The 18,034-nt window shown below is 54.3% G+C and overlaps 1 protein-coding gene across 2 annotated transcripts in view; it reads left to right on the top strand.

Annotated features, from left to right (window-relative positions):
* Positions 1-2,203, top strand: part of ACSF3 (acyl-CoA synthetase family member 3) — a 77,155-nt gene extending 74,952 nt beyond the window's left edge. Inside the window, exon 10 of one of the 2 annotated variants that reach the window (XR_010747027.1) lies at positions 1,448-1,524. Coding sequence is in view for 1 of the 2 variants with exons in the window: in XM_066349677.1 (XP_066205774.1) it covers positions 1,448-1,595 (148 nt within the window). In the remaining variant the exon portion in view is untranslated. Of the gene's footprint in view, positions 1-1,447 lie in introns of both variants that reach the window. The other variant, XM_066349677.1, reaches the window with a different exon arrangement.
* Positions 2,204-18,034: the final 15,831 nt, after the last annotated feature.

Raw genomic sequence — 18,034 nt, 5'->3', positions numbered from 1 at the left:
TGGAATTCTAGATTGACTGGTTTTTCTTTTGTTCCTGGGAAATGATGCCCCACTACCTCCTCACCTGCACTGTCATCCTGGGAACCTGCAGCATCTCAGGCCGCAGCCTGCCCGATGCAGCCCGCCTGGGCCTCTTCTTTCTGGGCCCCGGCACTCAGCTCAGTGCTGGCATGGTGACATGGGAAGCAGGGACATGGGGAAAGCCACAAAACACAACGTGCCTCCCAAACACCACTGGAGACACTGAGTTTTGGCAGCCTGGCTGCAGAGCAGTGAGCAGCTACGGCCCAGGAGCAGGTGGGGGTGTTAGGCATCTGGGGTTCGCTCTGCTCCACTGTCAGGGTCACCAGGCCAGTCCTGGTAGCTTGTTCCAGAGAAGTCCAGCCTGGCCCCACGCGTCCTCTCAACCCTAGGGGGCAGCCCCAGCCACCTCCTGCAGATGGTGGCACAGTCTCTCCTCGAGCCAGCAGCAGCCTGCTCCCAGGCACCGGGCGGGAGGCACCCCGGGCGGAGCCACGCCGTCACCGTTGGCCTGCAGCAGTCTGTTCATGGCCGGAGCTGCCCCGAGACTGCAGTGTGTTCAGGGCTGCACTGCTGGTGCTCTCTGTCTACGGGCAGGTGGACCCAGCCTGCAAGGGTGATCAGGCTCATGTTTATTCATAAGCACCCAACTGCTTAGGCAAGATTTGGGGGTTCTCTTCTACCCCCACTGCCAGCTCCTTGCTACAACTCATCCTCAGTGGCCAGGCTGCTCCACAGTTACAGACTATAGGGCCAGGCCTGCCTGTTGGCCTGGACAGACACTGGGGGACACGTGTCCTGTACCCCACTGTCTGCATCACTCCAGCCTGGCATGAAGGTCATTGTCAGCAACCCCAGAGAAGTGGGAGCCCCTGTGGCAGAGGCCGTGGGAACTGCTATTCCAGGCGGCATCCTGTGCTTCTGCAGTTGTCTTGCAAAGGGGCACGTGGCCCATGTGTGGCAGTCAGAGAGCAGGGAGCAGGCAGCTCCTATCTCCCAGAAAAGGCCGCAGGAGGGAGGGCATGGGCCTGCCTAAGGAGGGGTTCAGAGCAGACCCTACGGATGTGGGACCCAGCGAGTGGCCACACACAGGAGAACACATCATGTAATAGGGCGCCCCTCATGGGAGTGGGGCTGCCTGGACCAATGCTCACGCAGCCTGGGTTCTGGGCTCTGGTGCGGGGAGGCCACCATCTCCGCCCGTCTGGCTGCCGCCGCTGCACTGACCAGGGTGCAGAGTGGGGCCGGCTCTCTCCAGCTCCAGGAAACCTGGCCCTGACTGAGCAGAAGGTGTCTCCGACTTAGCATGTCCTGCAGGAGGGCACCCTCCTGGGACAGGTACCGATATGGCTGGGCTTCTGGGCCACGAGGTAGATGCCATCTGGGCCTGGAGTTCCTGTGACTCAGGCCACACTTGTCTCTACAGAGGCGTCCTGGCCCCGTATGCCGTGCCCTCGGAGCTCCTGCTGGTGGAGGAGATCCCACGGAACCAGATGGGGAAGATCAACAAGAGGGACCTCGTCAGGCAGTTCTACCCGCACAGCCAGGGAGCACCGGAGGCCAGGCAACCATGAGCCAGCACCTGCTTTAAACCAAAACCCCCAAGTCGGGTGGAAGAGAGCCCAGCCTAAGGCAGGGGTCAGGAACCTATGGCTCGCGAGCCAGATGTGGCTCTTTTGATGGCTGCATCTGGCTCGCAGACAAATCTTTAATAAAAAAAAATAATGTTAAAAATATAAAACATTCTCATGTATTACAATCCATTCATTTCCTACCGCTCATGTTCAGGGTTGCAGGTGGCTGGAGCCAATCACAGCTGTCCTCCGGGACAACACCAAATTTTTATTGGATAATGAATAACGTACATGGGTCGTTGTATGGCTCTCACGGAATTACATTTTAAGATACGTGGCGTTCATGGCTCTCTCAGCCAAAAAGGTTCCCAACCCCTGGCCTAAGGGAATGAGATCCCAGCCAGAGGCCTCTTCTGCCTGTCCTTGTGACCACACCACACCCTTGCCTGGCCCTTTGTGCCCTGTGGCTGCTGGGCAGGTCCCAGGAGGTTCCAGGTGTCACCCAGGGATGCAGCCTCCACAGGAAATTCAGTAAAGCTTCAGAGAGAACAAAACACCTGCGCTGTGCTGTCTACCAGGGTCAGCGTGGGGCCGTGCTCTGGGTACAGAGAACGCACTTGTCTGCACACGGGTGCGCCACACAGCACACGGTGTCTCCCATTGTCTAGGATGCCCATGTCATGGCCCCAGGTGACCTACGACTCCCTACAGAGCCTCCAGGTTGAACCCTGACTGTTCTGAGGAGCCCACCCTGAGGACAGGCCTGTGTGTCCAGTGAGGTGTTGGGCATGCCGTCACTCCTCCTGTCCTCCCTGGGGTTTCCCTGGGTGGCTCTAGGACTGTCCACATCACAGGCTTGGCATCCCTTTGCCCCACGGAGCCTGGCAGAGGCTCACATAGTCCTTCAGAGCCAAGTTGGCCACCGTGAAGACCAAGCTCAGACTAGAGGGCAGGGAAGCTCAGTGCCTAGACCCTCAGTCGGGCAGCTACGTGGCACCCCTTAGCCCCCACAAAGAGAACCTTCTAGATAGACTACAGGCTCGAAAATTCCCGGGATGGGCCAGGTGGTCAATATTTTAGTCTCTGTGGCCACACAGTCCCTGCCACAGCCACTTACCTCCACTGGTAAGCACAGATCACACTGGTCTCTTACAGAGCCCAGATCATCTGGCAGCAGAGGCTGACCACCAGTGGCCCTGCAGCTGCTCCCCCTTGATCCTTGACTCTTAACCCCCTCAACCCCTCCATGCTGCTCCCTCCACACAGCCCTGTGCCCCCAGCCCCTCCTTTCAGTCTTTGTCTAAACACCACCTTCTCCCTCCGAGACCCCCCCCCACAGAACCCCCTCTGGCCTCCCCGAGGCAGGCCCAGGTCCCCCGCCCTGCCGAGTCATGGTCACGCAGACCTCTGAAGAGCGAGTCACGTCAGCATCCCACGTCCTGCTCTTGGCTGTGTTGATCCAGACGTGCGGGAGCCCTTGTGCACTCTGAGCAGAGAATCCAGAAGCTTCTGCACAGTCTGCCCAAAACTGGTGGGAAGTGGTTTTAACAGCAGAAAAGGAGTCTGGCCTTGACTTTTCCAGAATGTTCTATCCCTGAAGTGTGTGTCTGAAAGAGCAACAAATTGTGACAGGAGCTACCCCAGCCTCATGCAGAATCACAGTGCCTTGTTTAGAGGCTGTAGCTGGTGAGAGGAGACGGGGTTGGGACTCCCCACCCCAGCGTTGCATGTGGCCTGTGACTCCCCAAGGCCTGCCCCTGGGTGTGGCCTTTTCTCAGAGGAACATCCAGCCCCACGCTCCCCCTGCTGAGGTCTGGGCATGCATGCCAGTCACCCACCTAACAGCAGGCCACCCTGGAGGGGACCAGCTCCTGTGCCCACAGCTGGCTCCTCTTGGGGACAATTCTCAACACCGCGTGGACACCCAGGCCTCCCCCTGTCCTGTGTCTGGCCCTGCGGTAACTAGGAAACCGTGTAACCACATGCCACTAGAAAAATAAGATTCAACTCTGCAGGATCTTGCTTAATCCCGGTGATTTGACACCGTATCAGTCTTGATAATGAAAAGTTTTATTCCTAAAAATGTTTCCATAATCATTTGCTTTATGCTATAATCTATATCAAACACTTTAAAAAAAATCATAGTCATCTTTGACTAACAGCAGGACTACAGAGGATGTTGATTTGTCCTTGAAACAGGTTCCTTTAAGAACAGAACACTGTGCCTGACCAGATGGTGGCGCAGTGGATAGAGCATCGGGCTGGGATACAGAAGACCCAGGTTCGAAATCCCGAGGTCGCCAGCTTGAGCACGTGCTCATCTGGTTTGAGCAAGGCTCACCAGCTTAAGCCCAAGGTCGCTGGCTTAAGCAAGGGGTCACTCAGTGTGCTGTCGCCCCCGGGTCAAGGCACATATGAGAAAGCAATCAATAAACAACTAAAGTGTCACAACAAGAAATTGATGCTTCTCATCTCCCTTCCTTGTCTGTCTGTCCCTATCTGTCCCTCTCTGTCTCTGTCTCTGTCACAATAAAAAAGAAAAAGAACAGAACACTGAGCCCCACGTGTTAAGTCAACATGACAGAGACTTCCAAAAAGTTCCCCTGGCTGAAAATGTCCCCCCCCCCCCCCCCCGTACACACACCTGGGCAGCCCGGCCCGTGCACACTCTGCTTCCCCGGCACAGCCCGGAGCAGGGACCGTGGGCGCTGAGTTGTGACAGCCTGCCTGATCTGTGGTTCATCTGCCCTCAGCCTCACTGGGAGAGGAGCTGAGTCTGAACTGGTCGAAAGGAGCTTGGAATACCCAGTGCTCCTGGTGGGGGCTGTTCCTCAGACAGACTGCCTCCTCGGAGCAGAGGGAAGGCCAGCCTGTGCCTGCAGGGTCCTAGTACCCCAGGTGGAAGGAACACACCTGGCCTGACCAGCCCCCGAGTCCAACCATGTCCCTCCTCTGGGTGTGTACTCATTAGCGGCCGGGGGAAGCTTAGTGGGAACAGAGGGCCAGCCAAGGTCAGGCCCTTGAGAGAAGACAGGCTTGAAACAGCCACAGGGATGCCAGGGCCACAACCTCCCAGCCCCTCCCCAGCACGCAGGCCATGCCCTATCTGCCTGGGTTTCCCTCTTCTGTGGTCTGAGGCTGGTGCTTCCTCTGGGCTCCTCAGGTCCTGAGCAATGACTGAGGGCTTTGCTTCCTCAGAAGTTGAGTCTGGGAGCTGGTGACCCTACACAGTCTCCCACCTACGAACTCCCCAGCCCTCCGGCCACCCAGAGGAGGCCACAGCAGTGTGTCAGGGCAAGGCATGGGGTTCCAGCAGCCGAGGTTGGCATAGGCCCGGCCGCCAGCACCCATTGCCCAGGCACCAGGCCTTCCCGTGTCCATCCAGCCGCAGCCGCAGCTCAAACCCACCTGGTCACCACACTGGCCCTGAGGTTCCTGGTGCTCAGGAAAGCACCCAGGCCTATGGTGAGCCCTGGGCTGCTGTGTTCACTTCCAGATCTTCTCTGCCTTCCCCGGAGGAGACATGGGTCTCGCCCTGTCACCTTCATACTTGGGACCTAAAAACATCCCCACCTGGCCCAGGAATCTTTTTCCTGAGTGCCTCCCAGAGCAAGAAATGTCACAGGCACAGAAGTCCAGCTGAGAACAGAAGTTCTCAATGCTGGGCCCCAGAACTGGTGCCAATGTACCTTGTGTCCTGGGATGAGTCCCAACCCCTTGAGGGCAGGAGATTGGACTCTCTAGGTATGACCATAAGCAGAGCCACCTGCCACCCTTGGTCCCCAGCCAACACAGGTAGGGCTGGGACCCACTGGCCAGGGACCCCGGGAAGCAAGATCCCATGACTGCCTGCTCAGGGATAGAGGGCCCAGCTAGCACCCTGAGAGGTCAGGGGGTGCTAAGCCTGGTGTTCCCATCTGTAAAGGGGATTCCGGAATAGTCCCTGCTCCAGTCCATTGGGAGACAAAATGAGACAGTCATCAGAAACGGCAGCTCCGTGCCCAGTTTTAGATGAGATAACCATAAAAACAGGTGCAGTGCTGGGCTGACTCTAACCAACACTGAATAAGAGACACTGCCTACAGGTGCACGTACACACAGATATCCCCACACACATATATGTGCTCACACGTGCCCACACACCTGTATACACGTGGGCTCACAGACATCCTGCATACATACCTGTGCTCACACATACATGCCCTGTGACACCCCCTAAGTGTTTGGGCTGAGTGGGACCAGGATTATAAAACAGTTTTTCAGGAGTGCCTGGAATCAGCTTAAACTCTGAAATCCTAACCTTTTTTCTATTTTATGTTGAGTGTTTACATAAAAAAAAAAAATATTTTAAAGACAGATTCCAGCACTAAACTGTAAATTTGAAAACTACATCTCAGTTCTTAAAATAATCATGCTGTGACCTCCCTCTGGGGACCCCTGGGCACCTGGGCCATTTCTGCTCCTTTTCTTTACTTCCTGGGCCTAGTTCTGTGTGCCCGCCTTGCCTTCCAGCCACTGGACGAAGCTGTGCCGGGGGTCCCCACAGGACCCTCCCCTATTACCGCTCAGCTCCCCGCAGCCCCTCCCTAGCGGCTCCCTTTCCGCTTCCCCCCCTCCATAGTCCCCTCACCGTCCTGCAAACTCAGCAGGTCCCCTTGTCCCTGTGTCCTCAGTGGTTGCAGTGGGGCCTGTCTCCATGTGTGGACTCTGCATCTCTGGTCAATTGATCAAGGTCACCTTTGTCATTGTGGTCTTATGTGCTCTATTATGGCTGCTTGATGGCCCTTCTAGTATCTTCCTGAGCCGGAGCAGCCCACACTTCGCCAGGCCCCCTACCCCCTGCCTGGGCTCTCCGGGGCTGGCTGTCCCTTGCACTGGGCTGTGAGCAGTGGCCAGAGTAGCCCTTTATCCTGCCTGTAGGAGTCAAGCGTTTCTTTTGTTAAAACATCAAGGATGCAGTAAATTCTTAGCTCACCAAATAGATCAATATCAAATTATCATGTCCCACATTCATAACTCTTACACACGCAACAATGGGGGAACAAGGTCACTGGAGAATAAATAGCAGCAGAGGAGCTTTGTGATCCATCACTGCAGACAGCCGCAGGCGTCCTGCGTGGCCCTGACACAGCCATTAATAAAGCTGGGAGATGGATGACGGCAGGGAGGGGCCAGGCCACCGGCCTCAGCTCCACCGCAGGTAGGGAGGGGCTCCCACCACCTGACTATGAGAGAGGAGGGTGGGGGGGCCCGCCTCGGACCCCAGTGCATACACATACCTGGTTGGACCAGATCCTCTCCTGGACGCGGGGGCCACGCATGTGGGGACCTCGAGGGGAGTGCTCTCGGCCCATTTTACAGATGAGGAAACTGAGCCAGCGAGGTGAGCAACTGTCTCAGGGCCCCAGGAAAAGAAAGGCTGTGGTGCCACCTGTGCTGTTTGGGCCCAAAGCCCTGGTTCTTCTGCCTTCAGCAGCTCTGTCTGAGGGGGGAGGTCGGACACATGAATAGCTAGCCACGCCACTGATGGAGCACCCCCGGGACACTGTGGAGCACTCACTCCAGAGGAAGTGGCATTTGAGCTGGTCTTGGCAGGTAGGCTTTGGCAGCGCTAGACGGAGGTAGGGCAGCACATCCCAGGGCACAGGCCTGGCTGCAGCTGGCAGGCCCCTGGGGTTATTCTGTGTGTTGGAACCTGGCAGAAGAGGCTGGACAGGAGAGTGGGAGCTGGAGGTAGCAGCATGCTGGAGATGTGCTTGGCGCAGGGCGGAGCCTGCTGCAGATGCGTCAGAGGAAAGGGAGTTGGCCCCTGGCCTCACTGGTGGTGACAGCCCATCCTTGGAGTGGGCTGGCTCAGTCTTCCCAGGCAGGGAGCTCATCTGGAGCTGGTCAGGAGTTGTGGAAGCTACAGCACAGGGCTGTCCCAAACAAGCCTCGACCCACTCTGCCAGGTCTCTGCAGGTCCCCCAGCTGCCCTTAGATGCTGAGACCACCAGGGAGGGCCCCCAAAGTTGTCCACAACCTTGTCCCTGAGACTGGGCCTGTGAATATGTTACTTCATGAAGCAAAGGGGTCTTCAGAAAGAGGCTCATCCTGGGTCCCTGGGTGGGTCCGATGTCATCACAGGGTCCTAACATTTGGAGAGGGGCAGGAGGGCCAGCGTCGTGGTCATTGCTGGCCTGGATGATGGGAGGAGGGGCCAAGGGCCAAGAAGCCCGGAAAGACGAGGGAGTGGGTTCTGCCCTGGCGCCTCCAGGAGGCAGCACCCCTGCGACACCAGGCTGTCGCCCGGGGGCCGGTGCTGGACGTCAGGCCTCAGACCCCGAGGGAGCAGAGTGCTGCCTGTCTCCAGATGTGGGGTGATGGTCGGGCCTCTCCCTTGTTCCCTGTGATTTTCACCAGTCTCCTGCTGGCTGGTATTTTAAGGCAAGAGCGTGGCTATTGAAGGACACTTCTGGAGCCTGGTCCAGGTGGCGGCCTCTCTGTGGCTCCTGTGTTCTCTCCAGCCGGCATCCTGGGGTCTCAGGGCCGACGTGGCCATGAGGCCTCTGCCCGAGGGATAAACTGAGGCATCCTTCACAGGCTCACAAGTAACGTTCTTCGAGAGATGAAGAGCAGGCAGACTTGTAGAGGGGCTCTGTGGAGAAATGGAGGCACTGGGGCAAGGGGTCTCCAGGGCACAGCAGCGGAAGCCTGGCTCATCCGGAGCCAGGGTGGGAGGCCCACATCCACCCTGGCAAACCCCTTCCCATCCCTCTTCCATGTCCCAAGTCGGTGACAATTCCTTGGTCAGGCACTAAAGTGGGCCGCCAGGGTCTGAGGATGTACCCCGGCACCCTCGGGCCTCTCAGAGCCTTCTCCTCATCTGTGAAGACAGGGTCAAGGGTGCCCATGCCTGAGGGCAGGAGAAAGAGTCAGTGGAAATCACATTCCGGAAGGTTCCTCCAAGCTCCCAGCACAGCTGCAGGCTTGACAAAGGCGGGCGGAGGGGGCGTTCCTTCTCGGCCTTCGGCCCTATCAAGTGGTTTTCAGGGTCCTCTCCCTGAAGGGAAGTGTGGAGCTCGGGTCCAGGCCAGCAGGGGCCACCCCCAGAACTGGGGGCACAGGGGCAGGAGTGCAGGACAGGACACGGACCTCAGGCCCGGGCAGAGGGGCAGAAGCCCTTCTTGCAACACAGCCACGTCAGAGCACAGAGCAGACAGAGGGGGCAGCGTGGCCACGGCTTCCTGGCCGACTCCCTGGTCTCCCCTCTGGCCGTGCTGCCCCCTCGGCACAGGACTGGCAGGTGGCCAGTAGGCCTTTGCAAGGACTGGGACCTCCATGGGCAGGGGAACTGTCAGCCTCTGACCCCTGGCCCCAGGCACACCAAGCCCTTGGCCCAGAGGAGCACAAACTTCTCCTTCAGGCCTCTCCAAAGGCACCATCCCCCTGCATTCACTGGTGTGTGGGGCTTCACATGGGTGTGTAAAGCGTGCAGACACATGGGGAGCGTGTGCACCTGCATGTGTAAGAGGAGTGGGCACATGTATGTGGGGTGCATCTACGCACAGGCTTGTGTATGAGCAACCGTGTTTGTGCGTTCGCATGCGGGCTCCCAGGCATGACCTACCGAAGTGGGAGCATGCCGTGGGGTGCAGCGCCCGGCACACCTGCACATCCCTTCACGTGGTGGCCCTGGCCCGCCGGGGTCTCTCCTGAGGCAGAGTCGTGCCCACCTGGCAGTCCCTCTCATCATTAGCTTGCAGTGCACGTCGCCCATTGACAGTCTGATCATATATACACAGCCATTCAATTACTCTGTAATGGCTACGGGCCATTAAGCCAACAATCTACTTCATTCCAGCCTGCCAGCCCTTTCCCCACCACCGAGCAATAAAACCATTAAAACAACAACGGCAACAAGCAGGCGCATCCTCAGTGCATCAGCCACACTCCCGGTAGTCCTGCCGTGACAGAGAGGAGCCGCTCCTCAGAAAGAAGACGGGACTCTGCGCCCGCCGGATTGGTGGCCTCTGCACATATGCACACACATGCACACAGACACACATGCACACACAGAAATACTCATGTGTGTACATGCATACATGTGGGTACATTATATGAATAAGGATATTCATACATGTGCACAGATATACACAGGCATGCATACTCACTTGTCATACATACATACACTCAGACATAGAATTATGGGTATACACATATGGATATGAATACACATGTGCACACTACAAATATATGCATACATGTATACATGTGCACATATATGCACATGCATAGGCATATATAACTATATGTGCTATGTAAATACATATACACACTTGCACACACACAGATCTGCGCTCTGAAGCCACCCATCAGGTGTCAGCTGCCCTCAGACCTGTGGCAGACAGTGACAGCTAGAACAGGATCAAGGAGAGCTTGGGGACATGTTGAGAGCTGGCAGCCACTGGCACCAGACCCTTCAATTACCAGATATTTCCCCCACTCTTAACAAAGAATCTGTGTCCTCCAATACACATGACACTTAAATCTCGCCTCTGTGCCAACATGGCTGAACAGACATTTAGTTTCTGTCCCTGTGCTGGGTGTGGAATGTTTTAATTTGCATTTTCATAATTACTAGTTTAAAATGAATAATTTGAACATGATTATTGGCCATCTGCATTTTTTAGCCTTTGATTGCCTGTTCATGTTCTTCGCCCATTCCCCATTGGTTATTGATCATTTCTTTTTAGCAAGAGACAGACAGGAAGGGAGGGAGATGAGAAGCATCAACTTGTAGTTAGTTGCGACACTTTAGTTGTTCATTTGTTGCTTCTCATACGTTCCTTGATTAGGGGTTTAAAACGAACCGGTGGGCCCTAGCCGGTTGGCTCAGTGGTGGAGCGTCGGCCTGGCGTGTGGAGGTCCCGGGTTCGATTCCCGGCCAGGGCACACAGGAGAAGCGCCCATCTGCTTCTCCACCCCTCCCCCTCTCCTTCCTCTCTGTCTCTCTCTTCCCCTCCTGCAGCCAAGTCTCCATTGGAGCAAAGATGGCCCGGGCGCTGGGGATGGCTCCTTGACCCCTGCCTCAGGCGCTGGAATGGCTCTGGTTGCGACAGAGCGACGCCCAGGAGGGGCAGAGCATTGCCCCCTGGTGGGCAGAGCGTCGCCCCTGGTGGGCGTGCCGGGTGGATCCCGGTCGGGCGCATGCGGGAGTCTGTCTGACTGTCTATCCCCGTTTCCAGCTTCAGAAAAAACAAAAAACGGTGACCCCTTGCTCCAGCCTTGGGCTCAAGCCAGCGACCTTGGGCTTCAAGCCAGCAACCTTGGGCTTCAAGCCAGCAACCTTTGGGCTCAATCCAGCGACCCCATGCTCAAGCCAGCAACCACGGGACTTCGAACCTGGGACCTCAGCATCCCAGGTTAACACTTTCTCCACTGTGCCACCACCAGTCAGGCTAGTGGTAATTTATTTGATTGTGCATTGTTTATAGTTTCCCTTTTACTTCGTTTAATGATATCTACAATAGGCATAATTTAAATTTTTTAATGTATTCAAATGCATTAATATTTTTTATGGTTTGAGTATTTCTTGCCTATAGCCTTTTGTATTCCAAGCTCTTAAATATATTTTTCCATATGTTCTTCTAAAAGTTACAAAGCTTTGCTTTTCTCATTTAAACCCTTAATGCACTGGAAATTTATTTTTGCACATATGTGGTGTGAAGAGCCCCGAGTTTCCGACATAAAATAACAAATGTTCCCAGTTCCAGAGTCTTCTGTCTCTCCTGACCTGCCAGCGCCATGGTCTCTGCCAGGCGGCCACGTGCTCGGCCCCGCCCCCCGCCTGTTCTGCTTGCTCTTTTCTAGGCCCTGATGCTCACGCTTCTTCTCAAGTCTCCATGTTCGTTAGGAGAAGACGCTCGTTCCCATTTCCTTTCTCAAAACAGCCTTGGCTTTTCTTGGCTCTTCGATCTGAATTTTAAGAGTAGTTTAAAGTTCCTTTTTTTAAAAAAAAACCTCATTGGAAATTTTATTGGAGGTGATTTCATTTATAGTTTAAACTGGTGAGACTTGACGTCTTTACAAACTGCATCCTCCAGTCCACAAACATGACCCAGTTCTGTCGTGTTCTTTGTAATAATTGTACACATCCTCTAAGAGCTTTAGTCCCAGGGGCTTTATATATTTTGTTGGAAACCTGAATGGGATTTTTTATTTCATTTTTTAATTGGTTATTGAAATGGTGTGTGTGTTGATTTCCAGCCTGCAGCTTTGCTGAATTTGTGAATTTCTTGTGGGTTATCAACATCTGCCCATTAGCGCAGTTCTCTCTCCTCCTTTACAATTCTTAGCCTTCCTGTTTCTTCCTTTCTCCTCTTACTGCATTGCTGAAACTCACAGGAAAATAAAAACGAGTATGAAGGGGGCGCGTGGCTGCCTCCAGAATTGGTCACAACCAATTCCGCGAGTAAGTGCAGGTAAATGCCTGACTCAGATCAACCCGTGTATTGCTGCCCCTAATTGCTAAGGTGTTTGGTGAATGAGTGCAAAATTTTCTTGAAGTCTTTTCTTATCTATGGAATGGACCATCCTTTCTGTCTTTACTCTGTTAACGTAGATGATTTTTTAACGTTACACTTGTACTCCTGGGATAAGTCCAACTTGATCACAATGTAGGGAGCAGAGCACTGAATTAGACTGTTTAATGTGATGATTGATCTAGCACCATGGTTTCTTATCTACAATTCCAAAATCAAAACTCTGAGAACAAAAGTTTTTGTTTTGGGTTTTGTTCTTTTTAATGTGTGTAATAAACTAATTCAACAGATTACAGACTAAATATATTTGTGTCCATGAAAAATTCATATGTTGAGACCTAACCCTCAATGTGATGGTGTTCGGAGGCAGGGACTGTGGGAGACAATTAGATCCTGAGGGTGGGGCTACCATGATGGAATTAGTGCCCTTATGAAAGAGACCTGAACGAGAAGACACCGGCTATGAACCGGGAAGCCCTTGCTAGACATCAAGTTTGGCCACGACTTGGACATCCAGCCTCCACAACGGTGGGAAATCAGTGTTCACGGTTCACAAGCCACCCCGTCATGTTGTCACTGCAGCCTGAATGGAGTAAGACAGCAGATAAAGCTGAGCAGGAGGGACGTGAGGCTGTGTCAGTGTTTGTGCTTTGGTGGCAGATCCCAAGGGAATAACACATTACGTGGCAAACTCACCTTTCAAATATCTGAAAAATTCTGAATTCCAGCACCCTTTCCATCCAGTGGTTTGGGGACAGAACTTGGGTCTGTGTTTTATTTAAGATTTTGAAGGGGGTCAAATGGCCCCAGGGAGCATCCAGGCCTGCTGTCTTTTCAGGGGCAGAGTGTCTTTGATTTGCTGATTTGGCCTCTTTGATTTAAAATTGTCACCTCTTTGTGAGTCCATTTGATTACCTGTATCTTCTATAAAACTATACACTTCGTCTAGGTTTCAGATTTATTGGCATAAAGTTGTTCCCAGCTCTCTCTTATGACCTAGTCCCTCTATCCCGCCCTCTCAGTGCTTACTGTCTTCCTCACCAGTCTTGCTACATCTGTCTGCTTAACTTTCTCTTTTGTTTGCTAATCCTCACTGTTTCTTTTGTTTCATCAACTTCCTGTCATCATTCTTCCTTTCCTGGTGGCTTCACGTGGACCCTCCCTCACTGGCTTCTCTTCACCTTGATCTTGTAAATACATCCCAGGTCCTTAAGCACCACCAGCTCCAAACACGTGGTCATTTCCACTGTGATTTACTCTCTTAACCCCGGAGCGCATTTTCAATCCCCTGGTCTCCTCCTGCTCTCCAGGCAATTGCATAATTGCATAAGAACACGAGACATGTGATTCCAGTTCTTTGAAATCTGAGGCGCCTTTTGTGTCCTACTATGCAGCTGGTTTTTGTTTCAGCGTTGAGAGACTGAAAAGACTCTGTTTGATTAAATGCGTCTATTTGGTTATTCCAGTGCATCCATGCCATGGTGTTGGGCCAGCCTGACCCCTGGGAAGGAGGCATGTTAAAGTCCCCTACGCTTGCCTCGTCATTCTGTCACTTTTCCCTTTATCTGTTTCAACATTCTGTCCTTAGGCCATTATTACACTTGAATATTTTTTGGTGGATGTGCCCGAGCATCTCTCTTTACCCTCGTTCATGTCTCGTCCGAGGCTAATGTTGCTCTTCCAGCTTCCAGGGCGCGTGTTTCGGCGGTCTGCCTCTGCAGTCTGTCAGCGCCACTCTGAGTGCCGCGTGCTAGTGTCCTGTAAGCGGCATAGCTAGATCTGATGCGGTTCCTTTATTGTGATTACTGACGCATTTCTGCCTGTCACCTTAGGGATATTCGCTTTGTAGCTTTTGCCTTCTCTTTTGTTGTGTAAATAACTTTCTCGACTTTTTTTTTTTCTCTTTGATTACTAGGAGATTATACATTAAATTTCTGTTCTTTGAAACCCCTTAAAAATTTTAAATACATCCTATAAAGTCTATAGCTCTTCTTCCAACCAAGTATATGGTTAGGGGGTACATGGCTGCCCATGGCCAGGACAAGGCTGTAGCATACTGTAACCTTCCTCTAATACCTGCCCCTCTACCATCTTGGTATTTCTTTAGAGTTCTAATTTTGTTTTGTTTTGTTTTTGTTTTGGACACAAAAATTAATAAGCTTTGTTTTTATAGTCAATCGTTAAGTTTACTGACATTTTATCAACTTGTTGGCTCAACAAATTTTGTTTTAATAAAGAATGCTCTGTAATAGTTCTCTGAAAAGCAGCTGAATGGAGAACTCACTTAACCTTTGTATTCCTGAGTCTATTTTGTCCTCACTCATGAATGGCAGGCACTCTGGGATGAGACAGCCATTTTTCTCTGCACTTCTGCTTCTTGGCATCTCGGACTTCATGGCTTTCAAGTTTTTGGTCTTTTCTTTCTGGTGCTCTTCAGGTTTTCTTGTCCTTGATCCGAAAGTGTGTCCACACAGGTGTAAATTCTGCCTCACTCAAATGAGCAGCTCTGGTTCCTGTGTCCTCCCCACACAGTCCCTGGACTCTCCTATTAGCTGAATGTCCTCTGGGTGGAAATGTTCCCTGGACTCTCCTATTAGCTGAATGTCCTCTGGGTGGAAATGTTTCTCTCTAGGTAGAAATTCACAGCTGCAGTGTGCTCGGCCCTGGGGACACACCTCCTATGAATGCCGCTGGAGAAACCGCCCCTCCAGCCGCTGGACTGCGCTGGGTTCACATCGCACTGAGTCACTAAGCTCAGCCTCACTGTGCGCAGCTGTCCACTGGGCCGGACCCTCAGTTTCCCGTCTAATACACTCACATCTCAACAAAGCCTCAGTATTTATTTGACCCTGTTAGTGCCATTTCATCTTGTTGAAATGGGCTATTGTGACCAGCTCGCTGAGCATTTTTACTACTGCTTTTGTCAGGAGTCACGGAGCCTCAGACCACCTCCCACAACTTCATTCCAAGCACCAATGGAATTGCTGACCTGGGTGAGGCGGAGGGTCAGCCCACTAGAACCTTTCCGCCAGGTGAAGGCACCGCTCAGGTGGAAGCTGCCAGCAGGAGCCTCATCACTGTGGAGGTGAGAACGTCACAGGGGCACTTAGCAAAGTCATAATTCCTCGTCTGCAGAATTCCCCACCTGTACCCACCTGGAGCTTGTGCATATCGGTCTGGTACAGTAACTTATTAAATCCAGGGCTACAGTCCCGTCCCAAGGAGTCTCACTCAGGGGGACCAGCACAGTGGGGACATCTGCTGGAGCCCAGCTGGCCACACTCCCCCTTGATGGGTGAGAATAAGACACCTGTAGGGGTGAGGAGCAGTGGTGCTTTGCAATGAAGTCTGGGTCCTCTCTGGAACGGAAGGGTGCTGGGGGTAAACAAGAGAGCCTGGGGCTGGGGCAGGATCAGAGCACAGTCTGGAAGAGTCACAGGACTCAGGAGGCTCCTGATTGGCAGGAGGGAGGAGCCTGGAGGCAGGTGCTGGCTCTGAAGGGCAGAGAATAGAAGAGGAAGAGTCTGGACCGGTCAAGGCTTCCAGCTCAGCAGCCTGGATGGAGGTGCTGGCGGAGTGGGGGAGGGGAGCAGAGGAGGGAAAGATGGGGGCTCACGCTTACACAGGCTGCGCTTGTACTGCCAGAGGGCGATGGGCACAGCCTGGATGGCCATTAGACGCTTTCGAAGAAGAGGACATGGGGGAAAGGGGTTTCTGCTCCCCAAATTCAGGAGACAACAGGGAGCCTCAAGACCAAGGAGAATGGCTGAAATGTGTTGATTCTCTCCAAAGAGGCGAGGAGACCATTAACCAGGTGCTGCTCGGTGTGGCCGGGGCTGCCTTGCCCAGCAGCTGAGTTGGCGTGGCTCTGCTGTCCAGCCTGCAGGCGTGGCCACCGTGGGGAGGCGTCTGTGCCACCCATCAGCCATCACCTGGGCATAGCCTCTCCAGGCCTTTCTGGCTGGGCTCATCTGTCCGGAGGAGAAAGGCCAACAGGGAAGGCTCATGGCCCCTGAGGCCCAGGTACCCCGTGCCCTCTTCCTGGGCCTGACACTGGGCAGGGAAGCACAGCGGCCCCGCAGAGCCCCGCCCTGCTGAACAACCCATCTCCCACCAGTGGCCCCTGAATGGAGGGTGAGATTAATGCAGCGGTGATGTCATCAGACTAAATTGATTCCATTACAGCAATTGATTTCATCTGAATGGTCATTAATGTGATTTATACGGCTATTTGGGATTCTTTGCTCCCAAATCTGTCACCAGTTCACTTGATATTGATTGAAAGACAATGGAGCCGGTGCCCAGTGGAGCAAGCTGGGGGTGCATGGGGGCTGCACTCCCTGTGCTGATTTAAGGACCCCACACCCCTTCTGGCTTCCTCCCCACTCTGCACCACACACCCCTACAGTCTCCCTCCCCTGTCACACCCCCTCCCCTGGCCTTCACTCTCTGATTGAGGAGATGCCAACATGCAGCTGTGCTGGCAGCTTCTCCAGCCATGTGAGAAGAACATGAGGCAAGAGAGGAGACCCGTGCCCTGCAGGGCTCCAGGACCAGCAGCCCCAGGCAGCCCCCAGTGCCAAGGGGACAGCCCTGGCCTCCCCTCCCCTCCCCTCGGGCCTGAAAGGACCAGTCACCAAGTGGCCTCTTTGGCCTGGAACCCCTCCCACCAGCTTCCTCCCTGCAGGGACCCTCTCCAGACAGGGCTGGGCACCAAGGGCCCTATGAAATGTCATGTCACTTGTGACAGTGCAAGAAAAAAACTCACTGAGGCCACTCCAAGGAACTGAGAGCTGTCAGGGCCCAGGCGGCTGTGGGAGTGGAGCCCCCCTGTTCCCTCAAGGACATTCTCTCCATACCTGCTGTGTCCAAGGCCAGGCTTGCGTGTTTACCTCACTGATATCTCCAGCCCTTCTCACCAACGCCAGGTCCGGGCTGACCTGGCTTGGCCCACGACAATGCCACACGGCAGAGGCCACGCACCCCAGAGTCCCTGCTGGCCGGGTTGCCCCCTGCTGTTGCAGCACATTCAGGCCAGAGATGGAGAGGAGGCCGGGCTTGGCTGCACGGCCAACAGCAGGGTGAGACCCCAGGTGAGCTGCCCCGACTCAGCCGGGGCCTTCAGAAGGCCGGAAGCCCAAGGTCCTCTACGGAGTGGATGTGCGCAGGAATCTGTGCTAACCCTGTGGGCAGCAGCCCCTGGTCCCACTTGGGAAAACGAGGGTCCGTGCCAGGGGTCCCCCACCCTTGGAGGGACAAGGGGATGCAGGGTCACTGTAAAGGCTACGTTTCTGGAAGAGTGTATAGGGGGCAGGTGTGTCCAGGGATGGGGCAAGAAGGGCCCATCACCCCTCCCAGCTGCCCTCTAAGCCTAGAGCCAGGGACCAACCAGCTCAGGCCCAGGGAGAGGGAGGACCCATCTGTCACCTCCTTCCACTCCAGCCCATCATCCCTGCTGCCTCTGCCTGGCTTCCCTAGAGCCACACTGCCCTCTGCTGGTCCCATCAAGCATGGCAGGAGCCACTAGACCCTGGGATCTCCTGTGCCGTTCCCCCGCCACCCTTGCTGAGCCCCTCCCACACTGCCCTCTGCTGGTCCCATCAAGCATGGCAGGAGCCACTAGACCCTGGGATCTCCGGTGCAGTTCCCCGCCACCCTGGCTGAGCCCCTCCCCCAGTAATGGGGACAAGCCTGGCTGGGGCTAATTAGCACTTGAAGGACACAGAAAAACCTGGCCACTGGACAGATTCTCCATCCCTGTTGTCAGGGTTGCTGGGCAGGCGACTGCCCAGCAGGACAGGACCTGGTCCCAGCAAATGGGGGCTTGGAGTTCAGGGAAAGCCCTGGAGGGAGTCCAGGACAGAGCCTGTTGCCCAGGGTCCCTCTGGCCCAGCTCCAGGTAGAACCAGGACCAAG

The sequence above is a fragment of the Saccopteryx leptura genome, chromosome 9 (genome assembly GCF_036850995.1).
Source record: "Saccopteryx leptura isolate mSacLep1 chromosome 9, mSacLep1_pri_phased_curated, whole genome shotgun sequence".
NCBI lineage: Eukaryota > Metazoa > Chordata > Mammalia > Chiroptera > Emballonuridae > Saccopteryx > Saccopteryx leptura.
The sequence above is the reverse complement of the archived record's forward strand: the minus strand, read 5'-3'. Positions and strand labels throughout refer to the sequence as shown.